The 16,401-nt window shown below is 35.4% G+C and overlaps 1 protein-coding gene across 1 annotated transcript in view; it reads right to left on the bottom strand.

Moving 5' to 3' along the window:
• CCDC172 (coiled-coil domain containing 172) overlaps nucleotides 1–16,401 on the bottom strand; it is a 60,170-nt gene that overhangs the window by 22,222 nt on the left and 21,547 nt on the right. Inside the window, exons 4-5 of the mRNA XM_025918406.2 lie at nucleotides 12,942–13,058; nucleotides 11,609–11,774 (exon numbers count right to left, since the gene is read on the bottom strand). Of these exons, the coding sequence (XP_025774191.2) occupies nucleotides 11,609–11,774; nucleotides 12,942–13,058 (283 nt within the window). The remainder of the gene's footprint in view (nucleotides 1–11,608; nucleotides 11,775–12,941; nucleotides 13,059–16,401) is intronic.

Below are 16,401 nucleotides of genomic sequence, written 5' to 3'. Positions count from 1 at the left end.
CCAGTCTCCCTTTCCAGTCCTTTGCTATAGCTGTCACATATGCAAGTGACACACATGTATACAAATCGTCTCTACTTACATTATAAATTCCACAAGATGATATATTATTTGCTTTAAGCAATCATATGCATTTTTTAAAATCAAGAGAAAAAATAGGTATTTATATTTCTTTATATTTGCAATTTCTGATTATTTTAATTCATTATGATCTGAGTTTCTCTCTAGTGTCATTTTTGCTTCTACTTAGAGGACTTCCTTTAGCATATCTTGTTGAATCATTATGGCATTGGATTCCCTTAATTTTTATTTATCTGAAAATGTCTTTATTGTAACTTCACTTTTGAAGGATATTTTCACTGGATAGAGAAAATTTTCTTTCAATATTTTCAAGATGTTATTCCACTGTCTGCTTGACTTCATCATTTCTACTGACAGGTACATAGTCATTAGACTTATTGTTCTCTGTTTTCAAGATTTTCTCTTTATCTTTGGCTTTTCAACTGTTTGACTATTATTATGTGACTAGGCCTGGATTTCTTTGAATTTATCCAGTTTGGGTTTGCTATTTTCTCGAATATGTAAATTACAGTCTGTTAGAAAATTTAAGAAATTTTCTGCCATGATTTCTTCAAATATATTTTCTGCTAATTCTCTCTCTTCTCCTTCAGAGACTCCAATTACATGAATGTTAGACCTTTTAAAACTGTCCCACAAGTCCCTAAGTTTCTATTTTTTTTTTTTTTGTTTCGTTTTAATTTTTCTTTGCTTTTCCAGATCGGACAATTTCTATCAATCTATCTTCATGTTCACTGGTTCTTCTATAAGCTCCATTCTGCTATTAAGCTCATTTAGAGACATTTTTTTAGGTAATATTATCCTCATTTTATCATTTTTATTTTCTATTTTTATTTTTTAAATTAATTTATTGAAATTCAAGTTACCTAACATGCCATGTAGTATTGGTTTCAGGGGTAGAACCTGTGATTCATCATTTACATTTAACACCCAGTGCTCATCCCAACAAGTGCCCTCCTTCATGCCCATCACCCATTTAGCTCATCCACCCACCCACCTCCCTCCAGCAACCCTCAGTTTGTTCTGTGTATTTAAGGCTCTGGTATGGTTTGCCTCCCTCTTTTTTTTTTTTTTTTTTTTTCCAAGTTTATTTATTTATCCTGAGTGGGGAGGGGCAGAGACAGAAAGGGAGAGAGAGAGAATCTTAGGCAGGCTTTGCACTGCCAGCACAGGGCTCAAACCATGAACCCTGAGATCATGAACTGAGCCAAAATCAAGAGTCAGATGCTTAACCAACTGAGTCTCCCAGGCGCCCCCTTCCTCACTACTTTTATCTTATTTTTCTTTTCTCTCTCCTATGTTCACCTGTTTTGTTTCTTAAATTCCACATATGAGTGCAATCATATGATGTTTGTCTTTCTCTGACTTAATTTCACTTAGCATAATTCGTTCTAGTTCCATCCATGCTGTTGAAAATGGCAAGATTTCATTTTTTTATATATGAGTAATATTCCATTGTACATACATACCATGTCTTCTTTACTGATTCATCAGTCAATGTATATTTGGGCTCTTCACATAATTTGGCTATTGTTGATACTGCTGCTATAAATATTGGGGTGCATGTGCCCTTTTGAATCAGCACTTTTGTATCCATTGTATACCTCGTAGTGCAATTGCTGTGTCATAGGGTATTTCTATTTTTAACTTTTTGAGGAACATTCATAATGTTTTCCAGAGTGGCTGCACCACTTTGCATTCCCACCAACGGTGCAAAAATGTTCCCCTATCTCTGCATCCTTGCCAACGTCTGTTGTTTCCTGAGTTCCTGATTTGAGCCATTCTGACAGGTGTGAGGTGGTATCTCATTGTGATTTTGATTTGTATTTCCCTGATGATGAGTAATGTTGAGCACCTTTTCATATGTCTGTTAGCTATCTGGATATCTTCTTTGGGAAAGTGTCTATTCATGTCGTCTGTCTATTTCTTTACTGGATTATTTGTTCTTTGGGTGTTGAGTTTGATACGTTCTTTATAGATTTTGGATACTAACCCTTTACCCAATATGTCATTTGCAAATATCTCCTCCCATTCTGTCAGTTGCATGTTAGTTTTGTTGATTGTTTTCTTCACTGTGCATAAGCTTTTAATCTTGAGGAGGTCCCAATAGCTCAGTTTTGCTTCTTGAGACAGGACTAGTAAGAAGTTACTGTGCCAAGGTCAGAGAGGTTGCTGCCTGTTTTCTCCTGCATGATTTTGATGATTTCCTGTCTTACAGTTAGGTCTTTTATCCATTTTTAATTTATTTTTGTGTATGGTGTAAAAAAGTTGTCTAGTTTCATTATTCTGCATGTCACTGTCCAGTTTTCCCAGCATAATTTGCTGAAGAGACCATCTTTTTTCCATTGGCTGTCTTTCCTGCTTTGTCAAAGATTAGTTGGCCATACATTTATGGGTCTATTTCTGGGTTCTCTCTTCTGTTCTATTGATTTATTTGTCTGTTCTTGTGCCAGTACCATACTATCTTGATGATTACAGCTTTGTAATACACCTTGATGTCTGGAATTGTGATGCGTCCAGCTTTGGTTTTCTTTTTCAACAATACTCTGACTATTCAGGTCTTTTCTGGTTCCATACAAATTTTAGAATTGTTTGTTCTAGTTCTGTGAAGAATTCTGGTGTTATTTTGATACGGATTTCACTGAATGTATAGATTACTTTGGGTAGTATAGACATTTTAACAATACTTGTTCTTCCAATCCATGAGTATGTAATGTTTTTCTACTTCTTTGTGTCTTCTTCAATTTCTTTCATAAGCTTTCTATAGTTTTCAGCATACAAATCTTTTACCTCTTTGATTAGGTTTATTCCTAGTTATCTTATGGTTTTAGTGCAATTGTAAATGGGATAGATTCCTTAATTTCTGTTTCTGCTGCTTCATTATTGGTGTATAGAAACGCAACCAATTTCTGTACATTGATTTTGTATCCTGAGACTTTGGTGAATTCATGTATCAGTTCTAGCAGTTTTTTGGTGGAGTCTTTTGGGTTTCCCATGTAGAGTATCATGTCATCTGCAAAAAGTGAAAGTTTGACTTCTTCTTTGCCAATTTGTATGTCTTGTATTTCTTTTTGTGGTCTGACTGCTGAGGCTAGGACTGCCAGTACTATGTTGAAAAAGACTGGTGAGAGTGGACATCCTTGTTGTGTTCCTGACCTTAGGGGGAAAGCTCTCAGTATTCTCCACTGAGGATGATAATAGCTGTGGGTCTTTCATATATGGCCTTTATGATGTGGATACATGTTTCTTCTATCCTTTCTTGAAGTTTTTTTATCAAGAAAGGATGCTGTATTTTGTCAAATGTTTTTTCTGCATCTATTGAGAGGTTCCTATGGTTCTTATCCTTTCTTATTAATGTAGTACATCATGTTGATTGATTTGTGAATATTGAATGAGCTCTGCAGCCCAGGAATGAATCCCACTTGATTATGGTGAATAATTCTTTTAATGCACTGTGGAATTTGATTTGCTGGTATCTTGTTGAGAATTTTTTCATACAAATTCATCAGGGATATTGGCCTGTAATTCTCTTTTTACTGGAGTCTTTATCTAGTTTTGGAATCGAGGAAAAGCTGGCTTTATAGAATCAGTTTGGAAACTTTCTTTCCATTTCTTTTTTCTTTTCTTTTCTCTTCTCTTCTCTTCTCTTCTCTTCTCTTCTCTTCTCTTCTCTTCTCTTCTCTTCTCTTCTTTTCTTTTCTTTTCTTTCTTTTGGAACAGTTTGAGAAGAATAGGTATTAACCCTTCTTTAAATGTCCGGTAAAATTCCCCTGGGAAGCCATCTGGCCCAGGACTCTTGTTTGTTGGGAGATCTTTGAATTTTGATTGAATTTCTTTGTTGGGTATGGGTCTCTTCAAATTTTCCATTTCTTCTTGTTTGTTTTAGTAGTTTGTATGTTTCTAGGAATGTGTCCATTTCTTCCAGATTGCCCAGTTTGTTTGCATATAATTTTTCACAGTATTCTCTTAAAATTGCATTTCTGTGGTGTTGGTTGTGATCTCTCCTCTTTCAGTCATGATTTTATCTATTTAGGTCCTTGCTTTTTGATAAGTCTGGCTAGGGGTTTATCAATTTTGTTTATTTTTCAAAGAACCAGCTCATAGTTTCATGACCTGTTCTGCTAGTTGTTTTTGTTTGTTTCTATCATTTATTTCTGCTCTAATCTTTATTATCCCCCCCCCCTTTTTTTTTTTTTTTTTTTTTTTTTTTTTTTTTTTTGCTGTATTTAGGCTTTATTTGCTCTTCCTTTCTGAGCTCCTGTAGGTGTAAGGTTAGATTTTGTATTTGGGACCTTTCTTGCTTCTTGAGATAGGCCTGAATTGCAATATACTTTCCTCTGAGGACTGTCTTTGCTGCATCCCAAAGTGTTTAAACTGTCATTTTTCATTTTCATTTGCTTCCAGGTATTTTTTTTTAATTTCTTTAATTTCCTGGTTAACACCTTCATTCTTTAGTAGGATGTTCTTTAACCTCTGTGTATTTGAGGGCTTTCTAAATTATTTCTTGCGGTTGATTTCAAGTTTCATAGTGTTGTGATTTCAATCTTTTTGTACCTGTTGAGGGCTGATTTGTGATCCAGTATGTGATCTATTTTGGAGAATGTTCCATGGGCACTCAAGAAGAATGTGTATTCTGCTGCTTTAGAATGAAATGGTTTGAATACCTGTTAAGTCAATCTGGTCTGGTGTGTCATTCAAAGTCATTGTTTTGCTTGGATGATCGGTCCATTGTTGTAAATGGGACATTAAAGTCTCCTACTATTATGGTATTATTATCAATGCCCTTATGTTTGTTGTTAACTGATTTATGTATTTGGGTTCTCTAAGTTGGAGGCATAAATACTTAAAATTGTGAGATCTTCTTGATGGATAGATGCCTTAATTATATAATGCCCTTCTTCATCTCTTGTTACAGTCTTTGTTTTAATATATAGTTGACGGGTAGATGTTTTTCCATCCCTTCACTTTCCATCTGCACATGTCTTTAGGTCTAAAATGAATCTCTTGTAGGCAGCATATAGATGGATCTTATTTATTGTTTGTTTGTTTTTGTTTTTTTACATTCTGATATCCTATGTCTTTTCACTGCAGCATTTAGTCTATTTATATTCAGAGTGATAATGAAAGATAAGAATTTAGTGCCATTGTGTTACCTGTAGAGTTGGTGTTTCTGGTGATGTTCTCTGGTCCTTTGAAGTATCTGTTGCTTTGGTCTTTTTTTTCTCCACTCAAAGAGCCCCCCCAAAATTTCTTGTAGGGCTGGTTTAGTGGTCATGAACTCCTTTAGTTTTTGTTTGTTTGGGAAACTCTTTATCTCTCCTTCTATTCTGAATGACACCCTTGCTGAATTAATTTAGCACATTTAATGTTTCCTGCCACTCCCTTCTGGCCTGACAAGTTTCAGTGGTCGGCTAACCTTATGGGTCTACCCTTGTAGGTTAAGGACCTTTTGTCCTTAGCTGCTTTCAGACTTCTCTCTTTATCTTTGTATTTTGCAAGTTTCACTATGATATATCATGGTGTTGACTTGTTTTTGTTGGTTTTGGGGGTAGTTCTCTGTGCCTCTTGGACCTGAATACCTGTTTCCTCCCCCAGATTAGGAAAGTTCTCAGCTATAATTTGTTCAAATAACCCTTATGCCTCCTTTTACCACCATTCCTCTTTTGGGATTCCTATGATATGGATATTGTTTAATTTTATGGAATCACTAAGTTCTCTAAATCACCCCTCATGGTAAGTTTCCTTTCCCTTTTCTTTTTAGCTCCATTATTTTCCACAATTTTGTCTTCTGTATCACTTATTCTCTGCTGTTTCTTCAACCCTCATTGTGACTGTATCCAGTTGGTTTTGCATCTCAGTTATAGCATTTCTGATTTCAGCTAATTTTTAGGTCTGTGATCTCTGCAGCAAGGGTTTCTCTGGTATCTTCTATGTTTTCTTTTCAAGCCCAGCTAGTAGTTATGACTATTGTTCTAAATTCTTGTTCAGATATATTGCTTATGTCTGTTCTGAGCAAGTCTCTGGCTGTAATTTCTTCTTGACCTTTCTTTTGGGGAGACTTCTTCTGTCTTGTCATTTGGCTAAGTTTCTGTCTTCTACATGTTTTAAATGCTTGTTATATTTCCTGAACCTGAGAGTAATGCTATATTCAAAAGGGCTCATACACTTCAGAACCTGGCACTTCAGGAAGTGTTTCTGATGTAAGCTGTGTGCACTGTGCTGTTGTGCTTTGCCTGCTTTTTCCCACTGGCCAGTACTCCACAGAGTTCTTCCTTACTTGCTGTGTGGGGTGTTTGGACCTTTAGGTGAGCTTTCATTTGGTCATTAAAATGTGCTTTAATTTGTTTGGAAAAAAAAACGGAAAGAAAACCCTGATCCCCAAAAAAGATAAAAGGAAAGGGAACAACAACAACAACAACAAAATGTAAAAACAACAACAACAACAACAACAAACTATAAGGCTGATTCCAAAAAAAAAAGAAGGGGGGAGGTAAGAAAAGAAGAAAAGAAAAAAGAAAGAAAAAAAAGAAGCTTGATCCTAAAAAAAGAAAAGGAAATTTAAAAAACAAACAAGACACATGAACCTGATTCCAAATGAAAAAAAAGAAGAAGAAAGAATAAAAGGAAGTCTGATCCTGTTTCCACCAGAACTGCAGATGCTGTTTTGAAGCATTCGATTTTCAGTATACTTGGTTCACGCAGGGTGCTGGCTGCTCTGGTCTTCTGGAAGAGAAGCCTGCTGCATTGGCTCAGCATCAGTCTTACCTCAGTGAATAAGTGGTTGCCAGGCATAGGGGGATAGGGTTTGGTGTAAGTGGGTCCCACCTCCACTGGGGGCCACTGTGTTGCACTCTGAAGTCCCGTCTTGTTGATAATGGGGGGGGGGGAATGGTACCACCTCAATCTCTCATCCCTTGGCTGGGGATGTCACACCCCCTACTGTTCAGGCAGCCCTCACAGAATTGTGAGGGCAGTCGACTCACCCTGCACCACAACTCTCCTGCATTTTTTCTTTGGTGTGAGGCTGGGATTCAAAACTCAAGTCTTAAAGTCCCTGGCTCTTCAGACCCAGCCCCCTTCTCTAGAAAGAGTTTCTCCACACTGTGAAGTTCTTTGCCCCTGAAAATCAGGCCTACACCTGTGCAATCTGTGGAATCTATGGTATAGCACTGCTAAAAGCAGCAAAGGTTGTATTCCCTCTGGGTGCACCTCTGTCCCCTACTGTTGAAAGGGCTTTTGCCGGCACCTTCAGGGTCTTTTGTCCTTGGGGAGGCAATATACCCTCTTCCAAAAGTACTCCAGGCAGGGAAAGTTCTCTCTTAATGCACCCCAGAGATCTCTACACCATGCTTTGCAGTCTGGGGCCAGCTCCCTCCCCGCAGGAGCTTGCACCACAGCTCCACTCTGGAGAAAGGCACTTCCAAAGCCTCAGATTTTGAGCTCTGAAGACTGTTTGCAAAAAGAACCCTGCAACGCTCAGTACTTCTCACTCCCCAGTCTGTTGTCCACAGAGGTTTTCCTCTTGTGCAAACTGATGCCGGACTCTCTTAACCCCTCTTAGTCTCCCTTTTGTCTCTCCATGAAAAGGGTTCAGGAGTGCTGTTTTCCTCTCCCCCCAATTCACTTCTATGTACCTCGCAACTACCACACTGTCTCCCTCCAACCTTGGAGATCCTTCTGCCAGTCTGCAGATCGACTTCCTGGGTGTTCTAAGTGATCTGACCTCAACACAGCTGAATTTGAGGGACTAGGAAAGTCCAGGGTCCCCCTACTTCTCCACCATCTTAACTCCTCATTTATCAGTGACATTTTTATTTCAGATAATGTATTGTGACATTCTAAAATGTTCTTTTTTTTTTTTACATTTTCTATTTCTCCACTGAGATTACCTGTCTTTTCATCTATTGCAAGTGCATTTTCCTTTATTCGTTGAGCATAGCTCAATAATAGCTGCTATAAAATATTTGATAATTCCAATATCTAGATCACTGTGAGTTTGGCATCTCATGGTTTTCTTCTGATACTAGGTCACATTTCACGGATTCTTCAGAGGTCGAGTGATTTTGGATTGCATCCTGAACATTGTGAATATCATATTGTGGAGACTTCTGATTTGTTTTGATAATAGCCATCCTAATAGGCGTGAAGTGGTATCTCATTATGGTTTTGATTTCCATTTCTCTAATGACTAGTCATGTTGAGCATCTTTTCATGTGCGTACTGGCCATATCTTTGGAGAAATGTTTATTCAAGTCCTTTGCCCATTTTTTAATTGAGATATTTTCCTAGTGTTGAGCTGTAGTTCTTCATATATTCTGGACACTAAGGGCACTTGGCAGACTCAGTTGATACAGCATGTGACTCTTGATCTCGGGGTCAGGAGTTTGAGCCTCACATTGGGTGCAGAGACTACTTAAAAATATTCTGGATATTAATCCCTTATCAAAGATAGGATTTGCAAATATTTTCTTCCATAAGAAAACACAACCCATTATTTCTGAGAGTTTTGTTTTTATTCTCTTGATAGTGTCTTCTGATATACAAAAGATCTTTATTTTAATGAAATACAACCTATGTATTTTTTTCTTTTGTTGCCTGTATTTTTGGTATCCAAGAAATCATCTCCAATTCCAATATGACGAAGTGTTTCCTATATGATTTCTTCTAAAAGGTTTATTGTTTTACTTCATAAGCTTAAGACTTTGGTCCATTTTAGCTAATTTTTGTATATTGTGTAAGGGAAGGGCCTAACTTCATCTTTTGCATGTGGTATCTAGTTTTCCCTGTACCATTTCTTGAAAAGACTGTACTTTTCCATTGAATAGTCTTGGCACTCTTATTAAAACTAATTTCACCACATACATGAGGGTTTATATTTGAGTTCTCTATTCTATCCCGTTTTTCTATATGTCTGTCCTTATTCTAGTACCACCATTTTGATTACTGCAGCACTTTAGTAAGTTTTGAAATCAGAAAGTGTGAATCCTCCAACTTTATTGTTCATTTTTATTTTTCAAGACAGTTTTGGCTTTTTGGGATTCTTTAGGAATCTATATGAATTTTACAATGGGTTTTTCTATTCACGAAAATAATGCTGTTGGAATTTTGCTAGGGATTACATTGAATCTATAGATCAGTTTGGGTAATAATGTCATTTAACAATGTTAAGTTTTCCAATCCATGATATGGGATGTCTTTCCATTTACTTAGGACTTCTTTAATTCCTTTGAGCAAAGTTTTATATGGTTTTCAGCACACAAGTCTTTCACCTCTTTGGTTAAATTTCACCTCCTAAGTATTTATTCTTTTGGATTTATTATAAATGTAATTTAAAAAAAAATTTCCTTTTTGGATCATTTATTGCTCATACATAGAAATGCAACTTACTTTTCTGTGTTGATTTTGCATACTTCAACTTTGCTGTATTTATTTATTAGCTCTAGCAGGTTTTTGTGTGTGTGTGTGTGTGGTATCCCTAGTTGTTCTATATATACGAGCATATCATCTGGGCACAGACAACATTTTACTTCTTGCTTTCCAATTTGGATGCCTTTCATTTCCTTTTCTTGCCTAGTTGATTCGGCTAAAATTTCTAATATTATGTTGAATAGAACTGGTGATATCCATTACTTCTCACAGAAAGTTAGAGTATGTATCTATTTAACTTTATATTCTACACTTGTAGTTATTGAATAGTACACATCAATATCACCTAAGGGACTTATAAAAAAGTTATGTTCCCTATCCTCTCCCACAAAGATTCTGATTCAATAGGTCTGGGATGAGATTCAAACATTTAATATTTTTTAAAGCTTCCCAGATGTGTGCCTCTGTCCTATATTCTCTACCCAAAGTAATTCATCTCTGAGAACCTTATTTCCTTCATCTATAAAATGAGATTAAAAAGTATAATCACCACATTTTCTGAGGGCTTAACTATGTGCCAGGCAGCATTCTATGTGCTTCAGTATTATTTCATTGAATTCTCACAACAATCTTTGTTAAGGTCATTACTACTAACCCCCATCTTTACAGATGGGGAGGCTGAGCCAAAGAAATGTTAAATATGTTGCCCCAAATCACACAATTATTAAATGGTGAAATTAAGATTTAAATTAAATCAACATGACATTAGCATTTATAATCTTTAGGATGATGATGATTGTTATACAGTATAAGCCCAATAAATAGTAATTAAAATAATAGTTGTCACATGCAAAGAAAATAATAAATTATTCATATTGATAGCTCCAAGTCAATAAAAAAGTTAAATGTGTTTATTATTCTCCACCTACTAAAGCCATCAAAGTAAGAATACATTTTAGAAAGGCTTCCATTAAAAACTAATTTCCCATTGAATATCATTTATATTTTCATTCTCTATTTCCTCAATTCCCATTGACTCCAATCTATTACTACCAGTCTTCCTGTACGATACTGCTCTTGACATCTGATCGTCAGATTAACATCCTATTTTGATTTCCACTAATTTGAGGAAAACATTTTTTGCTTTTGGTTTCCAAAATATTACTCTCTGCTGGTTCTCCTCTTGCCGTCTTTGACTACTCTGTCTCATTCTTCTTTCTTTTCCTAAATGTTATGCTTTCCCAGTTTCTGGCTTTGGTCTTCACTCCTCATCTATGTTCTCTCTACATATTTTCTCTGAATGAGGTCACAAACTCCTCTGGATTCAGTCCCAAGCCTAATACTCCAGCTCTGATCTTTTACTAGCTTCACAACCAAATTTTCCCTTGCCACTTGGGCATCTCCCTCTGTATATTTCATAGGTATCTCCAACTAAAAATGCCTGAAACAAAACTCAATCTTTTTGTCCAGAAAAGGCTATAGTTCCAACAGGCTTCTTTCTCTACCTCTGCTCTTCCTCCTGGTACCATATTCTACCCAATCTCTGAAGTTTGAAAACTACGATTCATCCCTGACTTCCCCTATTTCTATTCACATTTATCAGTGATAAAGTCCTGTCATTATTCCTACACATCTCTTTAATTCACACTCTCTTCTCCTTGGCAATGACTTTAGCTCAGAATCTTATCACAGATTGCAATAACCATATAATGTTCCTGAAATGAAATTCTCCCCACTCCACTGTGTAACCTTGTTTCCTAGTTTAAATTGTACTGATGGTAAATGAGGATCACTGCACCAGTCCTATCCCTATTATAGCGTCTATCACATTGTACTATAAATATCTGCTTCCATATTTGATTGTTCCACTTTTTAGTTTTATATCCTGATGACCTAGAACAGTGCCTATCACGCAACAGAGTAAATAGATATTTGCTTCTTGAATGAATGACTAAATGCTCTTGTCACACTTACTTCTAAAGAATGTGGGACTGCGCAATAAAAGATACACTTTCATTAGGATAATTAAGAAAAAGGTAGAGGAATAGCTATGAAATAACCCAAATTGCTTGTGAAAAAGTTAAATTTCTAGAAAACCCATTGATTCAAAATAAGTTAGTTTTGTTAGTGGCAGATAGATAAATGAGGTGGTACTTTGTACTCATACCTCTTTTCAAAATGTTTGCCTGGTTTTCTAAGTCAGATATTTCAATCTGGACATTTTCTTTTATCAACAGCTCTCTTTTCTTTGTTACTTCATACTCATTATTGAAGTCTGTAATTTCCTTAATAAATTTTTCCTCCTCTTCTATGACTTTTTTCTTTGTAGCCTCCTAAAAAACAGAAACAAAAGACCAAATATAGATGTTAATTTGTAACAATATTTTCTTTAGTGATTTACAGTGCAGTCATTTGGAATTATTAACAACAAAAATATATAATTGTATATCCTGGTATTATTACAAAGTGCTTTACTCCTCTAGCAATATTAATAAAAGAGCTGAAGCTATTACATAATGACAACCAACTATTCCCATGTGGAAGTTTTATCCTTAATGTTTTGGGAGTATTACTGATGTAGAAATTCTACTATTTATCTTTGTATCTGTGTTTGTGTATTAAGCCTAGAGCCGTATGTGTCATTCTGTCACTGCAATGTGAAATTGGGTAAAATAACTAAATGTCCAAACGTGAAAATAAAAATCTATACTCAAAGGAATAACCGCTAAAGAAAAAAGACAAATAAACAAACAAGGAAATCCAAAGAACCCTTTTTAAATATAGGTAAAGAAGGTAAAATTCTATATTTATTTCCAATTCAGTTCTATGAAATAGCTTACATTCTATGAAACATCAACATGAAGAAGAAGTAAGAATTTCCAAGAACTCTGGGCAATGCTCGAACCTAAATATTATTGTATTTTTCTATTTTTTCAAAGAAATGTCCACTGATTGTGAACTGCATTGAGAAACTGGCCATATCATATGTAACCACCAAGTCTGTTGATTCTGAAATCAGATAAATATTTTTAGTATTTCTAAATACATTTTCTTTTGAAATGTCAATTAACTATAAGTCACATTCCTAAACTGGCCCTGTCATTTAAAACTACTGAGTCTATTGGTTCTGACTTAAGATAAAAAGATAAAAACTATCTTTTCACCAACATCCGTAATATGACTAAAGTGTGAACCTCTCTGTCTTTCAAAAGCATTAAAACCAAGGTCTCAAAGCCTGAGCAATTCAAATCAGTTTCACCGTTTTTTAAATGCTTATTATAATTGCAAATAATATCTCTATTGCATCCCTGCCAATAGAACTCTTTCAAACTGTATTACTCTACCAACTGGTTTTAAATAGCACTTAATACTTTCCATATCTGAACAGGACTATCTGCCAATATGCGTACAGATAATTTTCTAAAAGTACACCTAAGTATATTTAAATACTTTTCAATACAGTTAGTGAAATAGACATTTCTTAGCGGCTGAAGGCTTACAAAGGTTTGGAGAAGCATATTCCTCTGGTTTATAATTTCACTACACTGTCTTTCTAAGGCATTTTCATGAATCTTCCAAAGCTGTAAGAGGAAAGTTTTTTCAGAGAATTGCTGAACCTTTAAAATGAAAAAACAGAAATCAGAATGAAACAATTAGTCAGACATTTTAGGTGCCTTAGTTAATAGAACAGATCTGTATAGTGTAAGATATTTTGTATTACACTTAAATACAAAATAAAATTCACATTAAACAACGTATTTTATAGGTACTGTCACATATTTTTTATAAGTGTTCTATAATTACAAGTTTTATAATCTTTCCCCCCAATTAGACTATAGGCCCCTCAAGGGCAGAGAACGTGTTTTCTTTTTTCTTTCCAATACCTAGCACATTTCTTAGCTTAGGTACCAAAGTTTTTTGACTAGACACACTGAAATCTGTTGCAAGACAGCTTGTGTTAAAGAACAAGTTTCTATTCTCATCATTTATAAGGAAGATATGGATGAATTAAACATGTATACAGTATGGCTAATAAAATGAGATAAAATCTACAAACCACAGGAAAAACCTAGTCCCATGACTACAGTTATACTAAAAAAACACAAATCTGCTAAAGCCTTCAAATGCTTTTGTGAAATCATTTTTTTATTTTAGTACCTCATTTGGTTCTAGTTAGCAAAAGACATAATAACATTAATATCAGATATGTAACTGTTATTTCATTTGAGCCATAAAGAATAGCATCTCCTGAGACCATGAATATTGAAGTGAAAGTCAGGAAGTTTTAATATATAAAAGCTAAAAATGATGCCAGACTGGAAATAATCTTTCCTCTATATTCAGTACTGGCCTTCATAAGAAAGCATCACTTTTAGTTTGGGGCTGTTCCCATCTCCACAGTGGAAAGAAAAAGGAAATAAATTCAATTTAAATTGCAGAAAGCAAGATTTACGGTAGCCATAAGAATTTCCTGAAGGTGAGAGACAGGGTGTGAAATCTCTGTCCCAGAAGATATTGAATAGTAAAGAGCTTAGGAATAGTCTAGTCCAGAGGCAAAGGGTTGGCCTGAAAGATATTTTGAAATGATATGGCTAAAATGTCCTGGAAATATTGGCACTAAAAAAGTAGCAGAAAAAAAGTAACAGGAATAAAACAGAAAATATGATGTCGCATATATGTAATATCGTGGCATGTCTGCTCACACCTTCAGTACTTGGTACCGCTCTCATCAGCTCTATCTTAAGAAAGACATCAACCAAAAATGATGAAAGAGATGTAATTTTCATGACCAAAGAAACTCAGAAAAAATTGTTTTAAAACTGGGGGCAGGAAGAATGGGGCAGTTAGTTATTTTACTGTCGAGAAAGACAGAAATTAGAAAACATAAGGCCTGGGGCGCCTGGGTGGCGCAGTCGGTTAAGCGTCCGACTTCAGCCAGGTCACGATCTCACGGTCCGTGAGTTCGAGCCCCGCGTCAGGCTCTGGGCTGATGGCTCGGAGCCTGGAGCCTGCTTCTGATTCTGTGTCTCCCTCTCTCTCTGCCCCTCCCCTGTTCATGCTCTGTCTCTCTCTGTCCCAAAAATAAAATAAAAAACGTTGAAGAAAAAAAAAAATTAAAAAAAAAAAAGAAAACATAAGGCCAGATCTATAAAATCATCTAGAAATTGGTCATAATAGCAAGCAAGAATACGATCATGAATTCTATTACATTTATTTAGAATAAGAAAATACTTCAGAGCCACTTACTATTTATTAGTAAATGAGAATGAAATGAGTTCCAGAAAAGTGAAATTCTTTAATAAAGGTAATATATGAATTATGGGCAAACTCAGGATTGAAAATCCAGATCTTTTGACTTCCTTTCTTCTAAATTATGACTAGAACTATTTCAAAGTAATAGAGATACTTCTGGAACTAAAAGGGACTTCAGTCTCTGACAATAGCAGAAGTTCAAAGTATGGAAGTTTGAGAAAGAGAAAAATGATCAGACCCTAATGAAAGAAGATTGCTTGCAGTCTACACCTACCTCCCAGAGCTGCTATTTTGGACAGTAACCATGAATGCCTGAAAAACTGCCAGGACCAAATACTGGGCTGGATAAATTTTGGCTTAAGCCAATAAGGTGTGTCAGGTATTATGCCCTTCAGAATCAAAATTCCTGAGTTCGGGTTGTTTCTGCCACTGATCTGTTGTGAAAGACTTTTGGTAAAACCCAAAGATGAAGAAAATATTACTTACAAGGTTAAAAAGTTTTTTAAATATGACATAACCAGATTTATTATTCAAGTTCAGAAAAGCCTTATGTTGAGAACTAAGAAATTAATATATTAAAGTGAGCTATTAGATAAGTTGGCCTTTAATTGGAATATTTTACCACAATCTGAAAAATGAAACCTATGTACCCCAAATGAAAAGTAAACAGCTATTCAAACAAAAGCTTTGTAAGAAAGATGTATCTATACATTTCCTCTTCCCCTAAACTCCTATGGGAATTATCATTTTGAGGTCTTTTCAGCTTCTTTGATATATTTTTTTAAATTATTGGCCTGCTTCTCCTCATCATTCCCCTCTTCTGTCTTACACTCTGTCTTTATCTTTTACTTCCACATTTTCCTCCTTAAATTAACCTTAAAAAGTCCTAGAATCAATAACTACAGAAAAATTACAGTAACACTAATTTTTAAATTTACCAGGGTCTGTGATTAAAACATTTAATACAAAAAGGAATTGGCAGGTAGAGGAAAGAGCCTAATAGAAAAAGAGGCAAAGAGTCTGAGAAAGCTCAAATCAGTAAGGTTAAAGAGGAGATGCCCACAATATGCTGATTCAAATGGTGAAGACAGCAATAAGTTAAGGTTGCAGAAGCTACACAGGTTTATTAATAATAGAGTTCTTCATATTTTAACGAAACCAAAAGGACAAAGACTTTTGGATCTCCCCAGTTCCTCTTGGCCAAGTATGTTGTTACTCTTAAAAGCTGAAATAGCTTTTCAAGGCCACCTATTTGCAGAATGCGTTTCTCATTATTCCTTTTGTTCTTTCTGTTATCACAACCAATCTCTTAAACTATTTTTCACATTCTTGTGTTTGAAAGCCAGACTTACTGAGGTGTAAAATTTAGGTAAATAAATCCAAATATAACCCCACACATATTGCTATGATCACAAGGTCATTTCACAGAATAAACCATCATCAGAAACATCTCTTTCATTATAAAAGTGATGGGTGGAGATCAAAACTTGAAAGATGCTGGAAGAAATGTGAAACTGTGACTTAAAAATAATTTTAACTAAGGTATAATTGACATATTATATTAGTTTTGAATGTACAACAAAATGATTTGATATTTATATACATTGCCAAATGATCATCAGAGAAAGCCTAGTTACCATTTGTCACCAAAGTTATAAAATCTTATTTTTTGGGGCGCCTGGGTGGCGCAGTCGGTTAAGCGTCTGA

This window comes from Puma concolor, chromosome D2, assembly GCF_028749965.1.
Source record: "Puma concolor isolate L17-30 chromosome D2, mPumCon1.1.hap2, whole genome shotgun sequence".
Classification (NCBI taxonomy): Eukaryota; Metazoa; Chordata; class Mammalia; order Carnivora; family Felidae; genus Puma; species Puma concolor.
The sequence above is the reverse complement of the archived record's forward strand: the minus strand, read 5'-3'. Positions and strand labels throughout refer to the sequence as shown.